The sequence below is a fragment of the Lepeophtheirus salmonis genome, chromosome 2 (genome assembly GCF_016086655.4).
Source record: "Lepeophtheirus salmonis chromosome 2, UVic_Lsal_1.4, whole genome shotgun sequence".
Classification (NCBI taxonomy): Eukaryota; Metazoa; Arthropoda; class Copepoda; order Siphonostomatoida; family Caligidae; genus Lepeophtheirus; species Lepeophtheirus salmonis.
The window spans coordinates 25,628,110-25,648,690 of record NC_052132.2 but is presented as its reverse complement, the minus strand read 5'-3'; the positions used below and the strand labels follow the sequence as shown (position 1 = coordinate 25,648,690).

The following is a 20,581-nucleotide window of genomic DNA, read 5'->3' as shown; positions in this document are numbered from 1 at the left end:
AAACAATTAGTTACAAAAAAAAAAAAACTAACTAACTAACTGGAGCTCTATAGCTTACGTACAAGAACAGTTTCACTCCAAATTGTCCAGAGAGCTATAAAAAAAGTCGGATGGAAAGATCCTTGTGAGGGTAGAGAGACCACTTATGACACCAGCAATTAAAGAAATCTTTCTTCGCCGTAGCAAGACTCTTTTGAATAAGTCCTTTGAGTTCTTTTGAACTCTTTTGCCTCCCCATCCCCCACCCTACAGTCCTGATGCTAACCCCCTCAACTACATTTTTGCAGTGCTTGTCGAGGGAAAGGCCTTTCTCGTCATCCAAACACCAACAAGTCCACACTTGTTCATAAAAAAAAATTCAAAACTTAATTTTTTTAGAATAAAATTTCAAAAATCCACAGCTATTCTCAAACAAAAGGAAATTTTTATCAAAAATACATAGCTATCTACAAAAAATTAAATTTTTTAGAAAAAAGTTTCAAGAATGCAGACCTATTCTCAAAAAATGAAATTTTTATCAAAAATCCATAGTTATCTACAAAAAAATTATATTTTTTGGAAAAAAATTCCAAAAATCCATAATAACTACGAAAAATGCCAGTACTCCCGCTAGTAATTAAAAAGATCACAAATATTTTGCAGATTGAGAACATATATTCATTTTTTAAATGTAGGATTAGGATTTTGATAATTTTCACATCCCTTGATATAATATATGATTATCATATATGGAGAGAACAGAGGATCCCTCTTATAGATTTACAGGATTGTAAAAATATGCAACTAGCTTTAAGCTTTTTATTTTTGTTTTTTACTAATGTTTCTGACATAAATTTATCTAAATAGTAGTAAGTCCTCTGCAACTGAAGGACGTTATAAAGAAGATGCGTCAAGTGTTGTTTTTAGAAAGTATGAATGCGTACATACTTTCTTATGTAGTTTCCTTATCCTTGCATATAAGAAACGATACCACTAACTTCGAAAAAGAAGCATATAAGATCCTTAAATCGTTGATACCATAGCATTATTATAATATATACATTTCCTTTCTTATTCATGATTAAAGATTTATTAGGAAAGGAGTCATTTGATGTATATCTGATTTTTCTCATTATTTAACTATGCACATAAATATAAAATATTACTGATTAATTATAATATTAAAGTATAGTAAACACGTATACAAGTTATGTGAGTATGTAGTAAATATGAGAACGAGTGAGAGACGTTGTATGTAGGCTTTATGTCAATGAAATTTTTTTTAACGTCATCTAACTTCTTCAGCTAACAGACAACAGCAGTCGTTTTTTTCCCTTAACGGATAGTGTAGAGATGGAGGAGGGATCCACTCAGGATTCAGAGGAGTTACCTCATCCAGTCTCTTCTGATGATGCTCATCAAGATGAGAACGATGCGGAGGCGGAGCTGGAGGAGGTGAACATTTGCGAGAGTCCCTTGGAAAGGGATTGGGAGGCGGAAATCTCAGCCCTTAAGGAAGAATTAGAGGAAAAAGTTGTTTTAGTTAAAGGATATGACTCTGAAATATCCGATCTGCGAAAGAAATTCCAAATGGCTAAGCGGGATAAGGAGTCCATGGTGGTTAAATACGCCATGGGCGAAAAAGATGTCATCAAAATCCGTAAAGCAAAGGAAGATGCGGACAAAAAAATTAAAACATTGAGCAAAGAGAAGGAGGATTTATCAAATAAGATTAAAAGCGTTTCCTCTGAAAGAACGCGGCTACAACAACTCTGTGATTCCAGGGTAATGATCCAAAAACGAAGGAGTTTCTTGGTTAATCATGATTGATTTATATTTTTATTAGCAACAAGATTTGGTTGTATCCAAGAAGGATGCGGAGTGCTGGATGGAAGAGTTCAAGTGCCAAGAAGCAAAGGCATCACTGTCTGCAAGTCGATTAAAAGCAGAAGTGGATGCACATCGAGAGACCCGTGAGCAATTAGATATCACTGTCAAGCATTTAGCCGAAACGCGTGGGGAAATTGATGGAACTCGAAAGGAATATCAAGAATTTATTCAACGACTTCGGTAATTAAAAGTGGATCCTTGAAATATTTTTATTGTTGCATTTTTCATTTTCAGGAATGAAGAGAAACAGAAAAAAGCTGCAGAGCAGACAAAGCAAGTAAAGTTGCTGATAGATGAGGCTGCAGCCTCGGAATTGGTGAAACTGAAAGAAAAGTATAAAACTGCCCTGAGTGAAAACGAGATCCTCAACTCAAAAATTGTATCCATGGAATGTAATCAAATTGAAATGAATGCTACAATGGATCAACTCAAAGAAACTGTTAATTCTCAAAAGTCCCAAATCGACGATTTAATATCTCAAGTTGCCGAGAATGAGGATCTTAAGACTCGTTTCAACTTAGAGTTAGATAAAAGTTCTTCCAAAACAAAAGAGTTTGAGGAACTCATAGACGAAATGAAAGGAGTCAAAGAAGATATGATTTCTTGTCGCAAGAAAGAATCCGAGTTACTCTCATTTACCGAGAAATTAACAGAGACTAATGTGAATTTACAGTCAGAATTTGATTTATTAAAAGCCAGCTCCAGTGTTTTGGAAGCTGAAAACTCTAAATTAGTTAAATCTATTTCTTCGCTCGAGAAGGAATTCTCAATTATACAGACTGCATTAAACGAGGAAAAGCGCACTCATCGAGAAGACTCTGAGGTCCTTGCTAAAAAATTAGCCGAGAAATCCAAAGTAGTAGATACTAGCTCTCAAAAAATTATAGATCTGGAAAACGAAATCTCTGTTTTAAAAAGAAAAAATGCTGCAAAATTAAAGGAGCTCACTCGAGAACTACTAAGCTGTTCTAAGAAAAGATCTGATGCTCTCAATGGTAGTAGCCCTGTCATATCCAGTTCCAGAACATCATCATCTTCTTCCCTCAATAAACTTACCTATGATGAAACCAATAATTATAGTTCCAAAAATCTTTGTGTTCCAGAAAATGGCCTGGAGGCACAACGTAAACATTCCAACTCTAGTCAACATAATGTAAACTTTTTTAATGTGTTAAATATTTATTCAACATATCTAAGAGCCCTTATTTATATTTTAGGTTCCTGTCAATGGGCCTGACTTTTCTTTAGCTCAAGTTCCTGACAGTCAAGTTCTTATAGAAAAGATTGTTAAACTACAGCGAAATTTGGCCCGTAAAGTAGAGAAACAAGAATTCATGGAGGAACATATTGAGACGTTACAAAAGGAAGTCAAAAAGAAAAATAAAGTTATCCAATCATATGTTCTCAAACAAGAGCCCGGAGCCTTGGCATCTTCCGTCATGGATGATAATAAAGTAGTGATTTACGATGATGATCTATTGAGTTTATCTAAAAAGAAAACATGTATTATTTTTGTTTTAGCGTGAAATGCTAGGTCACGGTGGTATTATGGCTTCCCTATATTCATCAACTCCTTCTGACGCGAACATGACACTAGATTTATCCTTGGAAATTAACCAAAAATTACAAGCTGTATTGGAAGATACTTTGCTAAAAAATATAACCCTAAAGGTAATTTATAAGAAATATGTGTTTCTTTTTAATTTAACTTTTTTTTTTTTTTTTTGTACATATATTATTTTTATTTAGGAAAACATCAATACCCTCGGAAACGAGATCGCCAGTATATCCTCAATTCAAGGAAAAATATAGTTACAAATAAATATGTATATTATAATCATAAATATCTATATTTAATAAGTATATAGTAATGAAATTTGTTTTAAAAAACAGTAGAACTTATTAATTATTTATAGGAATAAGAAGGAATAGGAATGGAGCGAGAATGTTGAAAATGTTTACGGTACATATAATAAAAAATAAAGCTAAAGATAAATTAAGGTACAAAATTACATAATGATCATCTATTTCTACGTTTATCTAGAGTTTTTCCGGACTCAATCGTGAAAGATTCATCACGGTTGCGTTCTTCTTTGACTAATTGAATTGTTTTAAGAACTATTAATGAAAGCATCTTGTCAAGAGGATCCATACATCCTCGTTGGAGCCATTTGGGTATAGTAGTTCTTGCATGTGAAAACCCGAGTCTCTGCAAAACATAATCTATACCATAAGGCTCAATTTGCGATCCAGCCCAGCTTATGAGCCTAACTGTAGGTTCTAAATGCCAAGCATTGCATTCAAATTCACGCCAATCATTTTGCAGAGGGTCGATTGAAGAATTACTAAGAACTTTTGAAGATCCAGCGCCTGGACCATCACTTGAAGAATTTGCAGAGAACGGCGTGGTTGAAAATTTATCACTGGCAGCAGCTTGATGTTGAAGGACTCTTTCCTTTTCTTTGACATAAGATGTAATTAAATCGTGTAGAAAAAAGAAGGCCTCTGCATCTGTTGTAACAAAAATATGATTGTCAAAGTCTGTAACGAAAGTACAATCCACAACGGGCTTCGTTTCTTCTTTTTGAGCGGGTTCATTTTTTCCCTGAACGTGCTTTGTTTTAAGATCCATTCGCAAACAAGGTAAAGCAAATATTTCCTCAATTTTTTGAGTGCCCTTCTTATCCCTTTCACGGTCAGAGGAAGGAGATAGAGTAGGAAACCGTTCGACCTCATCTAGATCAGAACTCTGAAAAGCATAATTAAACCAGTCAGAGACTGCTTTGACAGGAGGCAGATGATTAACGTTGCGACTAATTTTTTTAACAGTGGCCATATATGCATGTTGAGTTCGTGCAGGTTGATCCGTTTCTCCCAAAGACAATGAAAAAGCCTGAATAATATTGATCAATTTGTATGATTTTTTATCAGCCCCTTCTTCACCTGCGTCTTCTTCCTCAATTACCTCCTGAGCGTCACTTACAAACGATATCGAGGGGTCTTTCATGGAAAACAATGCCCAGGATTTTGATTTAAAATTTATGCCATGAAAACATGCCAAGGATATGTGTTTACCATGAAGCTCAAGAACACCGCCCAGAACAGATCCAATATCCGGAAGTTTGAAAGGGAGTGTTGAAATTTTCAGGCCAGAAATCTTAGAGAGACCATTTTGCCAATGTCGATGGTGACTAACTTTATTTTCATTTTGTTCCAAGTTGACTGAGGTACCGTTTCTACGACTAAAACTGTCAGGTTCAAGGCTGGAAAAAAGTTTCCTACTACTTTTAAATTGCTGTGAGAAAAATTCCTCGAGTTTATTGTAAATTTTAATCAGATCTGCAGTAGTAGATTTCGATAATAAAAGTTGAAATTGATCCCAGCTCAGATCTCCTTTCACAAATATTTGAGCAGGTTTCATAGTTGGCATATCTTTAACATGATCTGTAACATGCCAATCATCATGTCCAAGAACAGATAAGTGACTGACACGTCCCATTAAAACACTCGTTCCCATGTAATCAAATTTTACTTCAATTACATCAGAAGAAACTCCCATTTCATGGAAAGGTTCAATACCCGAGTCTTCTTTTAAGCGACAATATGTGTCTACGCGCCCTATGTCTATAGATCCGCCAACTATGCCTCCTTTTGCATCTAATCGAGAACCATTTAGACCCAAGCTTATATGCATATTCTTGTGGCCAGAACTTCCAATAGAGAGACGGCCTTCTGATCGAAAATTCTTTGAAAGCCAATCCACATTGCCCATAACATTCCCCATATTCATGTGGACTTTTAACTCCTTGAAATTAATGGCAAAGACAACCAAGGTTTCCCATGAATGGGTTGACATTTTGCCGACAAGCATGACTTTCTTTGAATCATCTTTATTCATATTCCTCTTAACAGATGTTTTTCTTCCCATTGACCCTGTTGATATTGAGTTTTTGGGCGCTTCAACATTACAGGGAGACTCACGCTCAGGATAAAAAGAAGTTGTTTTCAATTCCCCTAGAAATAGTCTTCTTACCAGGGTCCTTCGATACCAGGCCTTTGGGAATGTAAGGATCTCTGTAAGCCGTCTCATATCATAAATAAATGATGCAGAACCAATCTCAACAATGGTACTAAACCTAACACAAGCAGTTCGCTTAGAATTATTAGTCACCGGAGGTGAATAGTAATTATCGGTGTCACTTTTATCATAATTAATTTTTCGCGATCTAGATAGATGAAATTTAACAAATGCCACATTAACATTAAGGGAATCTTTTCGTTCTTCTGAGCTCAGAGGAGAGAATTGAGACTCTTCAGCTGTCTTCTTTTTCCGACCGCCATATGGATGAAAAACATATAAGTTAAAATCATTGAGACAGCCAGTTACACTTAGACCTCCAAAGGCTTCTAATTCATTCGTTTTTTTATCAAATTCGTTTTCTTCCACTCTTTTAGAAGAGAAAACTAAGTCTAAAGAAGGCAAAACAAGCATGCATTCTAATCGAGAAACTGGTAAGCATGAAAAACGGAAAGTGGAGCTTTGAATGTGAAAGTAGACAATGACATCTACTGGAAATGAAGTATAAACCATATGTTGTCCAGTTTGAGATCCTGAATCGTCAGAGCTAACGTCGTTATCTTGTTGCTCATCACGACTTGATTCCATTTTCGGAGGAGCACTAAAAGTAGGGATAGGTTCTAGTGCTTGTTCCAGGAATTCTAATATACTTGGAGTTATGATTGTTTCTTCCGGTATACTTTGAAGTGTCATCCATGCAGTAAGAGTGCCTTTTTTGTTGCTATTTTGTCTTCTACCCGTAGAATTGGGGGATGAGAGAGAGGAATCAGCTAATAAGGTAGTGTCATCCTGTGTTTTCGACATATACAAAACCTTGACATCTAATCCAGGAATGTAAAATATTGTTATATCCTGCTGAGTGCCATACCCCATTTTCATTAAACGAGCAGAACTATGAACCGTCTTGAACTCATTCGTGGATTTTATTTTACGAACTGGAGGATTTGGACTATCCAATATATTTCCTGAAAAACTACGATCTTTCTTCATCTTCCTGGCCTCTTCTTTAACAGCATGCAAAACACATTTTCCACTATTAATAAATATCTGAACATCAAACTCAAAATCAATATTTGGCTCTGATTTGATTGTTGTATTATTGGTAGTGGATGAAGTTGCATTATTAATGGATCCTCTGGGACTCAATCCTCCGCTTGGTTTCTCAGGACAAAAGACATCATTTGAAGAAAGAGTGAGAAAGGATTTATTTGTAAGGGTTAAATCTGAATCCTCAAGTAGATCTGAGGCAGTTTCTTCATCAAGAGATACGTTAATGCTGTCCCCAAATTTCTTCCTCTTAAACTGACTCATGGAATTCAAATCAAAATCTTCTCTGGTAGGTGAAGGGATGCACAATGACTTGGACTTTGATGCTAGAGATAATCGAGGATGATTGGAGCCCGCGGCACCAAGCCCAAATTTCTCCTTGATATAAGTAGCCTTGCTTTTTTGCCTTCTAAGTTTCTGAGCTAAATCTTGTCTGAAGGTTTTACTAGCAATATTTTGTAATTCATTTAACTTTTTAATTTCTGAATTAACCGTTGAGTCGCAAGCTCCAAGCTTTTGAAGATCTTCTACGACTTTTGCTTGTTCATTGATCTCTTGCTCTAGATATTTGGCTCGGGTACTTCGACTTAAATTTTGATTAAACAGAAATGCTGGCAGATCTATGTCAACCTTATGACGTTTATGGATATTTTCTTCACTATTCGAGGAGATGATACCATCTTCCTCTGAGTCAGTATTGTGCCCATTGGCCTCTTCCTCCTCTTCCTCTTCTTCCTCTCCGGTGATTGAGGTTAGAGTATGTCCAAGCGAGGACAAGTGTTTCCCAATGTTAGTATCAACATGAACATCAACTCCAGTCATTTGCCACTTGATATTTAATACCCATTTTGCATTTTCATCTTCTTTGCTTACTTTGGTAGAACTACCCACTTCATAAGAACCTTGACTCACCAAACAAAGATTGATTACATCCGAAGGATCAGGCTTCCAATCATCAAGTGTATGGTTGAAATCTTTGGTAAACCGAATACACAAGTCTTTAAAATTTCCTTCACACACCATTGCATGAGCAGAACAAGCCGAAATGCTTGTACTCTGAATCGTTAGGACAAGAGCTGAATGCCCCCAGATATCCTGTTTGGACTTATTGTTCTGGTCATTTAAAGGTAAACAAAGTCCAATATCCCTCACGTCAAGTTGTAGGAACAAAGTTCCGACATGCTGAGCACCTAACTGGCTAGTAATGTGACTAATAGGAACCTTCTCAAGGACTTGTTCTGTCGCAACAAGAACTTCCTTATTTAAATTAAGTCTTTGTTCAGTCCAGTACTCCCAGGCATTCTTATAACTCAACCAAACAAGTATTGCACGATCTACTGCTACTGGTTGGATAAAAACAAGTGGTCTATTCAATGTTATATGAATAACGTCTTGATTTTCTCCTTGATAGGCATTACGGAGCTGTATAGTTGTTTTAAAGTATGCTTGCTGAACAAATTGTGGCTCAGCCTCGAAATACAAAGAGTCTCTTACGATTTGGCCAAGGCTTAGCTTCAGATGAATGTTTGCCTTAGTTGAAAGCTTATTGCTTCCATTGTTAGAATCTTTCTCAAATCGGTTTGAAAAATGTAGCTCAGATATCCCAGTTTCAAAACGAAGGGCAGAGTTTGCAGGTGTTGTTGCAGTAATAGTAATACGCTTGAGTCTAACAATCACAGAATAAAGAAGACGTTGCTGTTGATGGACCTCAATTTCTTCCCCAAATTCTGTCCATACTGGAACAGGACGATCTGCTCCGGACATTTTTTGAACAACCTCATTAACTTCTTTCATAAACACTTTTTGAACAAAAACGAGATGATTGAGTAAATCCGTAGTTAAACAATGTTCCAATTCTCCTATTTCAGCCTCTGCACTAAGATAATTTCCACCCCTAATGACTGAATCATCTGGAGTAGGATTAGATTTATTTGTCGCAGGCTCATCTACAATATATTCTGCCTTAACATGAACAGGAGGTAAATCAATAGAAGCTTCCGATGGAAGTCCATGCTCAGAGTTATCAATGTCGTGTAGTTTGGTATTAAAGCTTAGTGTATGCTTTGGTAAATCTATAATAAATTTTGCCTTACTCCCCGTCACACCACGAGAAGTTACCTTTTCCATCGAATATTCCGCCATAAGAGATGGTAATAAAGCGGCACTTATTGCCAATTTATGAAGAATGAGGTTAAACTGCATAACCAAAGGCTTAATGAGATTAGAATCCTCAACTGGAGATTTTAAAGTACTTTCGCCATTTTTCTTAGGTTTTACGGTAATCGGTGGTACACGATGATCTTCTGGTCGAGGAGGAATCAATTCTTCACCAACTGTTTTGACCCTTTGCAATATCCTTACGTTTTTAAACTCCTGAAGAGTTGAGGACAATTCTTTTGTTCCCCTTGTTACAATACTATGCAAATCAACAGGATGTTGGGGTATGTCTACTTGAACCAAGGCAACAGACATGGTACCCGAATTTTTGTCCTTAGTTTTCCACATTTGGCTAGAATGTAGAACTTGTGATTTACCTATTTTGACTTTAACAACTGTTTGTTCATTCGGAGGAGCTCCCTCAATTAGAACGATGTTAGTTTCAGTCATGTTGCCAACCACAGATGCTTCAACAGCCCCCTTCATTGGAGTTCGTATTTTTTCCTTATATTGAACACTACTTTGAAGTCCTGTAATTTCTCCTTTAAGCTTAAGACCACTTAGAGTAGCTGTGAGTTTAGTTTTCTTAATTTTAGCAATGCCAAAGACAACTAAAGGAACATGATCGTTCTTTGCAACGACATCCGCTTTGGCGAAGGAAACCTCTTTACTCTTTTTGGTTGGAGCATCGGTATTAGACTGAGGAGGAGGATCAAGTAATGGTGTAGATGATATGGTAGTCATTTCGAGATCAGGAGTCTTTGGTTCTTTATTTGTAAACGAAGAGGATAAGGTACGTCGACTACCACGATGAAGTATACCAGTATCAGATGAGTTAGGAGTTAGGGAATGTCTCTGAACGGTTTTAGTGGTTGGCATAGTTGAATAAAGTTCAAGTAAATTATATAATGTTCTCCAGCAACGAATAGTGACTTGCTCCTCAGTAATCTTCTCCAAAGGTCCACTTGTTAATACAAAAGAATCTTGCAAGTCTTCAACGGGAGATTCTAAGTTAGAGTAGCCTGCTAGTCTGCTATTAGGCCGAAACTTTTGAGCAAATGTTTTTGGTCTATTTCTTAGCTGAGACTTTAATGTTAATGAAGGACTAGGCGTGGATTGAGTATGCCCAGGATTAACTTTTTTAGAATTAGTAGGACAATCTTGGTTAGATTTAAATCCTGAAGCGTCATATGACTCCGAGTTTCTTAGATGAGCAGAAAGATTGGAGCTAGTTGAAGATCCAGATGAACTCTTTTTGTGTTTCATATATTCTTCTGGTTTTCGTTCCTTGAGTTCTTCGCTTGTTTCTTTCACATTTTGATGCATCGTTAGTATCTGATTCAATAACCTGAGCAAAGGCATATTGACTCTTTGAGAAATAGTAGTAATATCAATGCTAAAATTAACTATTGTACTAGTTTGTCTTTTGAGTTGGGCTCTTGAAATATATAGGGGTATGACTTTAGTCGGCATGGATATGTCAGTAATCTTTTTGAAATCAATTTGTAGATATATTTTTTCACAAAGAAAGGCAGGGGAGTACCTATCCTTATCAAAATGAAGTTGTTGAGGTTTACGTCGAATATAAGACTTTCCGAACTCAGACTCTATAATATCTATCTTAAATTCATCCACACTTGCAAGGATTGATACATTGGATCCCAGATTTTTAAGTGATAAATTTTGTATCTGTTGTGGCATGAGACCTAAGCTAGAGAGTAAAGGCTCAAAAATCAAGTGTGCATCCATCAAATGCATGGATTTAGTCTTTTGAATAGGTGCTTGTTCATCATTGGGATGAATATTCTCATCATCGTTTTGATTATTGTTGTTGTAAATCTCGGATACCCTCCTTCTACTTGATGGACTCTTCAGTCCCTCTTCTAAATGAATAACCATTTTCTCTTCTTCAGGATCTACATCTATAACACTTGATTGGACAAGCCTTTGTGAGCCTTTGGGATTATTATTAGTTCCATTAATGTTTGTACTTTTATTAAGTCCTTGAGTCTGCCTCTTCATCCAGTTGTACAGGGTTTCCTCTTCCTTCGCAGGAGATGAACGATCCCCTGAGCCTACCCCTTCTCCACTACCACCACCACCAGAATCTTTAGTGCCATCACTATTAGGTAAGGAGTCTCTCTTGGGTAATTCTAGGTTTCTTTCAAAGCTCTTTTCAAGTAATATAAGCTCATCAACAGGTATCTTATTATAATTTTGACTAGTGAGTGGAGAGAATTTCGATCGAAGTATTGCAGAAAAATCCGAGGAAACGGAATTGTCTCTTACTGGGTTAAAGTTATTATAATGCGAATTATTTTTTAAAAGCAAAGTCTGGTCATCATCGAAATTTTCTTCTTCGTTTCCATCTTCGTCATCATCATCGTCGTCGTCGTCGTCGTCGTTAGTTTCTAATTTGTCATTTGTATCAAAGGTATTGTAAATATTTTTTAAGCTCTTACTTCTTAGGTTATATTCTATTAAAATGGGTGTATATAACGCATTTTTCCACTGCCTAGAGAGTACAACAATGCCTTGTCTTAAAATATTAAGTGGAGGAATTCCCTTACAATCTAAATTAGACTCAATCTCTTTTAAACTAGTTTTTAGAATGTATCGTAATAAAATGGAACAAAGTTGACAAGAGGGATCGTCTCTGAGTGTTTTGGAAAGAGCAGTCAATTTGTCATATTTTGTAAGTTTAAGAAAGTTTTCTGCAGCCACATCTAGAGCCTCTGCCATGAGAGCAGCCATCACTGCTCCGACTCGTTGATGATAAGTATTTATACAATTTGATGCAATTCCTTGCAATCTATCTAAGGGTGAGAGCCAGGCATTGATTGATGGACTAGCCGTACTAAGAAGATTCCAATCCAATTTAGTGAAATCTATTTTTCTTGATATAGGAGTTTTTGGAGGAGCAGCAAAATTAAACCAACTAGTTTTTAATTCAACACAACCGGATGAAGTCGATCTTTTCCCTCGAGGAGAGCTAGGCTCATTTTCAACGGATTTAACTTCTTCTTCCGCAGACTTTTCATCTTCTATTTCAACCGAGGTATCTTCGATTGATGATGACGTATCATTAGAATCTCTGTTACTAGATCGTTTAGCTACTTGAATGCTTATACCTTCAAATCCACATTCACACATATTAAACCCTAATCTGGTGTTTTGTCCTTGAGCAATTTTTTCATCTTCCTTTTCATTAGGAGGATTAAGTTCATCTTTTTCGTTACTTGCACTGAGAATAGCGCCACTACTCATTTTAGGAACATTTGAAAATTCAAAGAATACTTTACTTCTATGATTAGGTATAGCAGTTATAGATGCATCTTTCAGGATAGAGCTGTCATTTTTTAGTCTTCGAAGCTGTGCATGCATCTTACAGAGTGAGCCCTTGAGTAGAAGCTCTTCTTTTTGAGTTTCAGATGATTCAAAAGAAAAGGGTTCGTTTTGTCTAAAGTCTTCCTTAATCTTATATTTGGATTTTTTCTTTTTATTCGACAAAGATCCTTTCTTTTGAATAAACATCTGAACAGTTTTTTTCGATTGAGATGCCTTACAAAATTGAAAATTTGTTTCCTTAATGCCTAAAGTAAGAAGAGAGACGCAAGTTATATCTCGTACATTATCCAACACAGAAAATGCACAAATTTCTTCAACCGCTGATGCTTGAAGGATCATAACATAAATTTTCGGTAGATTAATCGAAGCTTGAGTGTATGACGATATACTTTTTTCAAAAACTCTTACACAAGTCCCAGATGAAGGATTTTCAACCAACTTTTCGTGCAAATCCAAACTTTGGTCCTTTTTAAGAGTATTTTTACTTTCAACTCTATCTAACGAAGAGGAATGAAGTCTATTAATAACTGAAGCTGGATGAAGACGTTGGAAAACAGGATTTAGAGATTCAAATATTTTTTGTGAGTATTCCAAGATCACTGGAGATAACTTAACATCAATGGCACTTTTAAAAGTAATGACTATAGTCGTCTTAGACGTATTTGCATCCCCTAAATAATTGGTTATATCCTTGTTTTCATTTTCTTCATTAGCTTCATTCTTTTCACCTTTCGGATTATTTAAATCATCCCAACTAAAATTGTTTGAATCTGCAGGGCTTGGAATGCTTTCACCTTCATATTTTGCCTCAGTTTTATCCGTCATAACCATTGAGCCAATACCCTCTTCCAACAGATCAAATTTCGGCTGCCATGCATCATTTTGAAGTAAATCAGTACAAGTAGAACCTTGAGTCCAATTTGAGCAACGAAGTTGAGTTAAATGCGATATGTAACTGGTCATAAGTAGAGGCGATTCTGTAATTGGCTTATTGAGTTGCATATTTAGATTAACCAAACCAAAATCTTCTCTCTCAGAAAGAGCAGAAACAAAAGACATTTGCGATAATGATCGAGACCATGTACCTTCATCATCACCTACACGACTTCTTGAAGAACTTTCTGGTTGTAATGTGGCAGTGTCATAGGAAATAGAAGATTGACGTCCTCCAATATCAGATGTTAAAGATTGAAAAATTGTGGATGTCGGCGACATATTAGCAGTGCCAAATCCGTTCTCAGAAGTTGTTGATATCATTTCTGAAACTGATTGATACGTTGTAGAACCAGGAGATGTAAATCCAGTCGCAAATTCATACTGAGTCGAAGTAGGTGAAGATACTTTACAATTTTGAGAGGAGCCGGATAATATTCTTTCCTCGTTCAAGTCAGAAGATAAGGAACCATATGAACTCAAACGTGGCGATAATGGAGCACTTAATGTCCCTGCAATGGAAGGAGCCTTGCTATCTCCACCCTCAAATGAGTAAAATGATAAAACATCACTAACCAAGGATTCTGTTCTTTCCAGATAACTACTCCTCTTGTTAGTATTTGCACTCGGATAATCCAGACAACTAGATGATCTTTGTAGAGAGTCATCATGATTAATAGTGTTAATTGTTTTTTTACTTCTAAGAAACCTTGGAGTAGAACTCTCATTTTTTGACGAATGTTTTCCTGAAAAAGAACGATGTTGTTTCGGATGTCGAGGTGTATCTGTACTAGTATTGCTGGAATTACTTTTTTGAGTTCGATAATCTGGACATAAGGGTAACTTATCAGGGACATGGCACTCCTCAGGCCACCCTTTAGGTAAGCAAGTTTCACCTAAATTTTTAAAATAAAATATTTCTTCCAACGCACATTGTCCAGAATGCAAAATACTCTGTCCATAAGCAGGATCGAATAGGTCTGGATGTATGTCAACTATTGCAATATTTTTACGATTTTTTATATCGGCTTGACTAGGTTTAAACATGTTAGGTCCATTGATGTTTGAACCAAAAAAGTTACAGCCTCCAACACAACCACATTTGGTAGCTCTTAATTGAATGCTTTCAATATTATGTGTAAGCAATTTTGGATTCCATAAGAACCATAATCTTTTAGTTAACTGATCATGTTTTTGCAGAAATGTGTGTTGCTCTTCTTGTAAATTTTTATGAGGTGTAGTTGCATGACCTGTAGTAGAAGCTTCAATAAAAGTAGGTCCACACTTAAAAGATGCAGCCTCTACCCATATATCTGGATGGTGAATTTTACCATCAGTATCGGATCTCCCCAATGGAAAATTTGAATTTATAAACTGCTGTATGTGAATCTTTTTGACCAAAGTTGTGATTCCTTCTTTGGTTTGTTTGCCATGTAGATTACAAGTTGCAAAACGTAAGGGGCATAGCTGTATCCTTAGAGCAGATGACTTATCAATGATATTTATATCAATGTAATCCATGGAAAATCTAACCATTTTGTACTTAAGTTCATCTTCAGTTGAACACGGAGTATCTTCGGAAAATGGGCATTCCTTTTGACTAGTATCATGTTGGCAAATTTTATAGGGCTTGGGATTTTTCAATACATTCTCTTTATCAACAGCAAGATAAATAAAACTTTCAAGTGAATCGAAAATATCATATAATCCTGGAGCAGATATTTTTCCTAACAGAGATCCACATTGTATTTCAATAAGCCAAGCATACTCCAAGGTATCACTATCGATTGGCCGATCTAATTCACTAAACATTGCGTTTCCCCTGAATTGAAGTCCAGTTAAAACGAGAAAGCCATCTTTATCATCCAAGCTTGATTGAAGAATGACAGGAGATAGCAATAATTGCAATCGAGTTTCTCTGTAATTTTTATTCATTTCAAATGTTAGTTGTTCTGCCACTAGGTAAGGACAGGCTGAAGTAGAACCTTCGTCCTCATCTCCACTTGCTTCCGAGCAGTGCTTAATTAAATGAGCCTGAAGGTCTTTAACCTTGACATCCAACTTTACGTTGAGAGGTCTATAAAGCCTTTCATCAAAGTCTTCCTCTTTTTCATCAACTACCTCACTCGTAACTATGGGTTGACTGTGTCCAAAATCCTCCATGGGAGAAAAATTTTGATCAGTTCCAAATAGGTTTTCTTTTAAATGCATAAAATTTCTAATTAATGTTCCATATAAAAAGGCCGTGCTTGGACCAACTTTTATATCAACCTTAACTTCATCGGCTTCGAATTGGGCAGGATCAACATTTTCGGGAAGAGATCGAGCCTTGGGGTTTATATAGCTATGTTTTAGAGGAGCTCGAAGGGGACTTAGAAGCATTTCTTCGATTTCTGATAAAGGTAAATCAGCCATAGGAGGGGGACCAGGTAAAGGAATAGGATGAAATATAAAGTCTATTTTGAGAAAAATGGAGGGAGCAGACCAACAATCAATCCACCCATCTTCGTACTTACACTTTCGTCTCCATTTAGAAGCATTGCTTTCATTTTTCCAAAATACTTTTCCATCACGACCCACAATCTTTGTATTAGAATCCAATGAACGTAAAATATAATGACTAGTATTTGTTTCTGGTAAGAATAGAGCAAGATTTAAATCAAACCCCTGAAATAATACAAAAGGGTTTTTTAATTAACAAAGGAATTAAAGGGGGGATGTTAAAAAATGAATTTGTCATATTCTCTTGAAAATGATAACTATCCTTACCTCTATATTAAAAATAAAAGGAACGGTTGAAGGTAGAAAATCAGTATAAACCAAATCAAACTTAATTAATGCTCTGTTTCCAACAACAGCAAGATGACAATTTTCTTGATTTGTGGAAGAGGTGTCAATCCAATTGAATTCATTGGCTATTATTAAGAGTTCAACATGATTAATAATAAAATTAAACTTCCAGGTATAAGGAACAAAATACATCAAATCCGGAGAAACCTTAGAGGACCAGTCATCAATAAGGTCCTGAAATGATAAGTGTTAAGATGCAAGAAGTAAATAAATCAAGTCAAACATTATTTTACTTGGAAGAACCATTTGTGAGCAAATATGAAATTAATTGATGTTTTTGTGGGTTTAAAGTCAAAGTTCCACTCCTGATATGCATTCCAGTCCATGGGATAGTTCATATCAACGTTAAATTCTAATGTTTCACACTCAAGTAGATCCCTGAAAGGAAGAGACGTTGTTGCTTCAACCATTAGGAGTGTTCCGTTGAGCTTGGTAGAATACCCATTCTCCTTGACAGTCCAAGGAATTTTAATGTCAAAATTGGTTCCTTTTTCAACATTGATATGCATCACGTTGGTTTCTTTTTGTTTGGAAAAAAGAATATCAAAAGTTGAAGCATACTGCGTACTCAAACGGATTAAAAAATGTGGAGAAGTTCTACGATCGCCTGTTTTAAAAGAAGGGGTTGGCTTCAAACTCTGGTAGTCAGGTGGAAAAAAGAATTTATATAGAAGTTCTCGTTGCCGATCTGCCCAAGGTCCATAACTAAAATTTGTTGCTTTACCACATTTGATATCAAGGCCCCATTCAGGCAAGGACGCATTTTCGTCATATAACCCATCTGGAACAATTCCTGCCTCATCCATATAATAATAAAGGTCCACATGATTGGACGAAAGAACAACAAATCCTTCTCCCATAAAACGAGGTGCTTCATCCCTAAGCCCAGTGTATTTTGGACTAGGGGCCAAAAGTACTTTTAAATTCTCTGCTTTACACTTTAAAAAATGCATAAAATGGTCAAAAGGGCTTCCAGCGCGTTTGGTGGAGTAGAGAGAGCGCATTTCCTCTGCAGAGATCACCAGAGTAGATGGAATTAATTTATTGCCGAAGGCAAATTTCCCGGATGTGATATCTATTTTGATAACCGGTATTAAGTCTCTCCAATTTTTCCCGAGTATAAGATCTCCCATACCCCACTCCTCTGTTTCTTCCTCTTGATCTGGCTCAGGAGGAAGACCCTTAAAAATCCGTTCAAGTGAGGCATAGAGGGAACTTCGATTATAGATATGAAACTCAAATCCATTAAGTTGTAGTGAGAGGCGCGTGTCGGAATGAGAAAGATCCTCTTCCACAACATTTTTGGGAACGTAGCTTCGCCACCAACGAAAGATAATGAAACCATCTTGTATTCGAAGTGTGTAGTCGGGTGTCATGTAAATTGCCTCTCGGAACATTACTTTTCCGGAAAGAACAGACCAAGAGAGGGACCCGATCTTTATGTACCCTTCCTCTGGCTTACAACCCATTAACTTGTTGGCTAATCGGGTCAGAATGGATCCAACGACGCGGGAATTGAAGAAGGTGATATAGGAAATCCAAATGATACCAAATCCGAGGGAACACATAAATAAAGCGAAATTGGGTCCATCTGGAATGTCTGCCAAATTGATTCTCTCCTCTAAGATCTTTTTACCCTCATTCAGGATGTTATTAACTGTGCTGTTGTTCACCTCTTCTTCCTCTTCTATCAAGGACAAACCCCCTCCGGAGAATCCTCCTTCCTCCATCATCATGCTGCGTACTGAACACCCCTACTCATGCCACTCCATCCCATCACCACTCAGTCATACATCTGAAATAATATAGTAATCATAATACTTTTTACTTTAGTAGTAGAGTTTACATATACAGACAATTGTGACGTCACTCATAAACATAAACAATTTCAAGATAATAATAAATAATAAAGGGGAGCTAAGACTTGTGACTTGTTAGAGTCGGAGCATGCACATATTAGTATATTACTCACATATATTAGTCATTTTTCATTTCATTGCAGAGCTATGCCGAAACCCGAAACACTGAAATTATGAAAAGAAAAAATATCGCGCTCTTTCTTTGTGCTTGACGGGAGTGTAAAAGAATTTTCTTATATATATAAAGTAAATTGAAACTTTAACTTTATTTCAAAAAATAATCACATTTCTTTTTTTTTTAGAAAGTTTAACCAATCAACAATTATAATTTACATAACAAAGAATATATATTATTTTTTTTAATTTAATCTAATTTTTATAATGAAACGCATATGTATATTATGTACAATATACGCAAGCCAATTTCTGCAAATGTGCGAGAGCAAATCAAATTTTTATCAAAATAACACGGTTTTAAAAAGGGTTATGCCGTATTAATCACCTACTCGGCATTTTCTCCATTCAAATAAAATCAAAATTCTTCAAAATGCTCGCTCAAAAAAAATATTCTGAAGCGTACAGCCAATTTCACACAAATAAAACGACGAAAAGTGTTACAAAAAAATCTTAAGTGCTATTTTTTCCAAAAATTTGATTTAAATATTATTTTGCACTTCAGTCAAAATAAGCGCACTCCAAAAAAAAAAGATACTCTTGTGCCATTATCATTAATTATTAGGGATGTGAAAATTGTCGCTCGTAAGCATAGATTTAAAACAAGTATTTGTTGGTTATCTGCAAGATGTTAGTGCTCTTCTAAATTAATTATTTCTCCCTATTTTGAAAATTCAAATGTATTAACAAACACTATAGTTATTTAATGATTTTTTTTTTTTAAATAGATATGTTGTCTATCAAAGTTGGCAAAATATATTTTACTTTTGAGATTTACACTCACGAGGATTTAGAGAATTTTCTCACCCCTAATCATTATTCATTTTAGTCCTCCCTGTAGCTTTATGTATACGTATATTTTTGAATACTCTAACTGTACAAACATTTAGCATTTATAATTATTGAACTACTAATCAAGGCTTGTAATACAAAATGAACGTCAAGTTTCAAAGTCATAGTTGTTTGTCTATATATTACATTAGCGACTTTATTGATGAAATCATACCATATGCGACACAATGATGTGTATTGTCTATATATGTTTATATAGTATCAACTTCCATACTTCTTATGAACTTGATTGAATTATCTAAATGAGTGATTCTCATTCCATAGAGTTTTATACTATGTCATATTTTTCATTAATACAAATATTGATCCCATAATAAAGAGTCTATTTCAAATATTTTTATGAAGTAATAGTAAACTTATTATCCTACATAGTATTAAAATAATTTATGTGTGTGTCTGATGTCTGTTCGTCCTGCTTGGAAAAACAATCATAAAAAATTCAAAAATGGAGAAAAGATAAGACGTAAGACATAAAATAAAAGTTGTTCAGAATTCTGAGTTACGTACGTAGGGTTATGTTTCATTCTGATCAGACCAGATTCATGGGTTCTGGAGGGTAAGTTTGTTTTTTGCTCATAAGTTGATTTTTTCATAAAGCAAGATGGATTGCCTGTGTCACAAAGTTTTTTAAAGGTATGGGTTGTCGATTCGAAAATGCACAAAAAACGAATTATTGTACTAACAGAAAAATGGAGAACATATATTAAATATGAATTGAAAAAGGGAATTAGGAAAAAGAATGAGTATTTATCTTCATTATGGTTGAAGAAGGAAGATGGCAAGTTAGCAATTACAATAAATTAATAACAAGGTCAAAAATTTGAAAGAATTGCTTCATATTTACCAAAATCAGTATTTTGACATATGTTGCATAGTGCAAAGTGTCAAAAGGAAGTACAGGTTTGATTATATTTACATCAAATGAACAGAAAATAAAGTATACAATGAGGTTTTACAATAGAAATTTACCTAATATATATTTATAGTAGATGATCTTTTTAGTTTAGTTTTGTTTACTATAAACAAACTAAATGTAAATAAAATCTTTTTAATTTTTCATTGGCGTTAATAATAGATATAATTTAGGTAGTAGCAAGGTTTAAGTTAACCTTAGGTAGTAGCTGTACTCATCTCATGGGATTTGGGAACTTGTTTATGGATCATATATACTTATAAACTAGAATGGGCACTCGGTAGAGTACAATACTTCCGCCTAAAATCAAATTGATTAATGTATCTCAATTTGTTCCAAAGTTATGCTCTATTATGGATTTTTTTACGTTGTGTGTTACCTTGAACACACAAAATTAAATGGCCTCTTACTGCAACTATATATAATCTTAGTACCAAATTTTATCAAAATCGATTTGTAACTTTTCCATAATCCTGGCGACTAACAAACAAACAGAGGCAA

At 35.4% G+C, this 20,581-nt stretch overlaps 2 protein-coding genes across 6 annotated transcripts; one reads left to right on the top strand and one right to left on the bottom strand.

Annotated features, from left to right (window-relative positions):
- Positions 1–1,248: 1,248 nt before the first annotated feature.
- Positions 1,249–3,869, top strand: LOC121113548 (coiled-coil domain-containing protein 186). 2 transcript variants are annotated; one of them, XM_071886722.1, is made up of 7 exons: positions 1,249–1,764; positions 1,826–2,049; positions 2,104–3,022; positions 3,087–3,323; positions 3,391–3,540; positions 3,619–3,729; positions 3,786–3,869. In XM_071886722.1, the coding sequence occupies exons 1-6, from the start codon at positions 1,333–1,335 to the stop codon at positions 3,679–3,681; spliced, it is 2,025 nt and encodes a 674-aa protein (XP_071742823.1). In that variant the 5' UTR covers positions 1,249–1,332; the 3' UTR covers positions 3,682–3,729; positions 3,786–3,869. The 2 variants fall into 2 exon arrangements, with proteins under 2 accessions (XP_071742823.1, XP_040563284.1); XM_040707350.2 differs by having other exon boundaries at positions 3,619–3,869.
- Positions 3,701–19,381, bottom strand: tweek (transmembrane protein KIAA1109 homolog tweek). Of its 4 annotated transcripts, none has more exons than XM_071886719.1 (5): positions 19,322–19,381; positions 18,255–18,306; positions 16,516–18,077; positions 16,202–16,456; positions 3,701–16,099 (listed from the first exon to the last, which is right to left on the bottom strand). In XM_071886719.1, the coding sequence occupies exons 3-5, from the start codon at positions 18,016–18,018 to the stop codon at positions 3,890–3,892; spliced, it is 13,968 nt and encodes a 4,655-aa protein (XP_071742820.1). In that variant the 5' UTR covers positions 18,019–18,077; positions 18,255–18,306; positions 19,322–19,381; the 3' UTR covers positions 3,701–3,889. The 4 variants fall into 4 exon arrangements, with proteins under 4 accessions (XP_071742820.1, XP_071742821.1, XP_071742822.1 ...); XM_071886720.1 differs by lacking the exon at positions 19,322–19,381 and adding an exon at positions 18,648–18,774; XM_071886721.1 differs by lacking the exons at positions 18,255–18,306; positions 19,322–19,381 and adding an exon at positions 18,135–18,247.
- Positions 19,382–20,581: the final 1,200 nt, after the last annotated feature.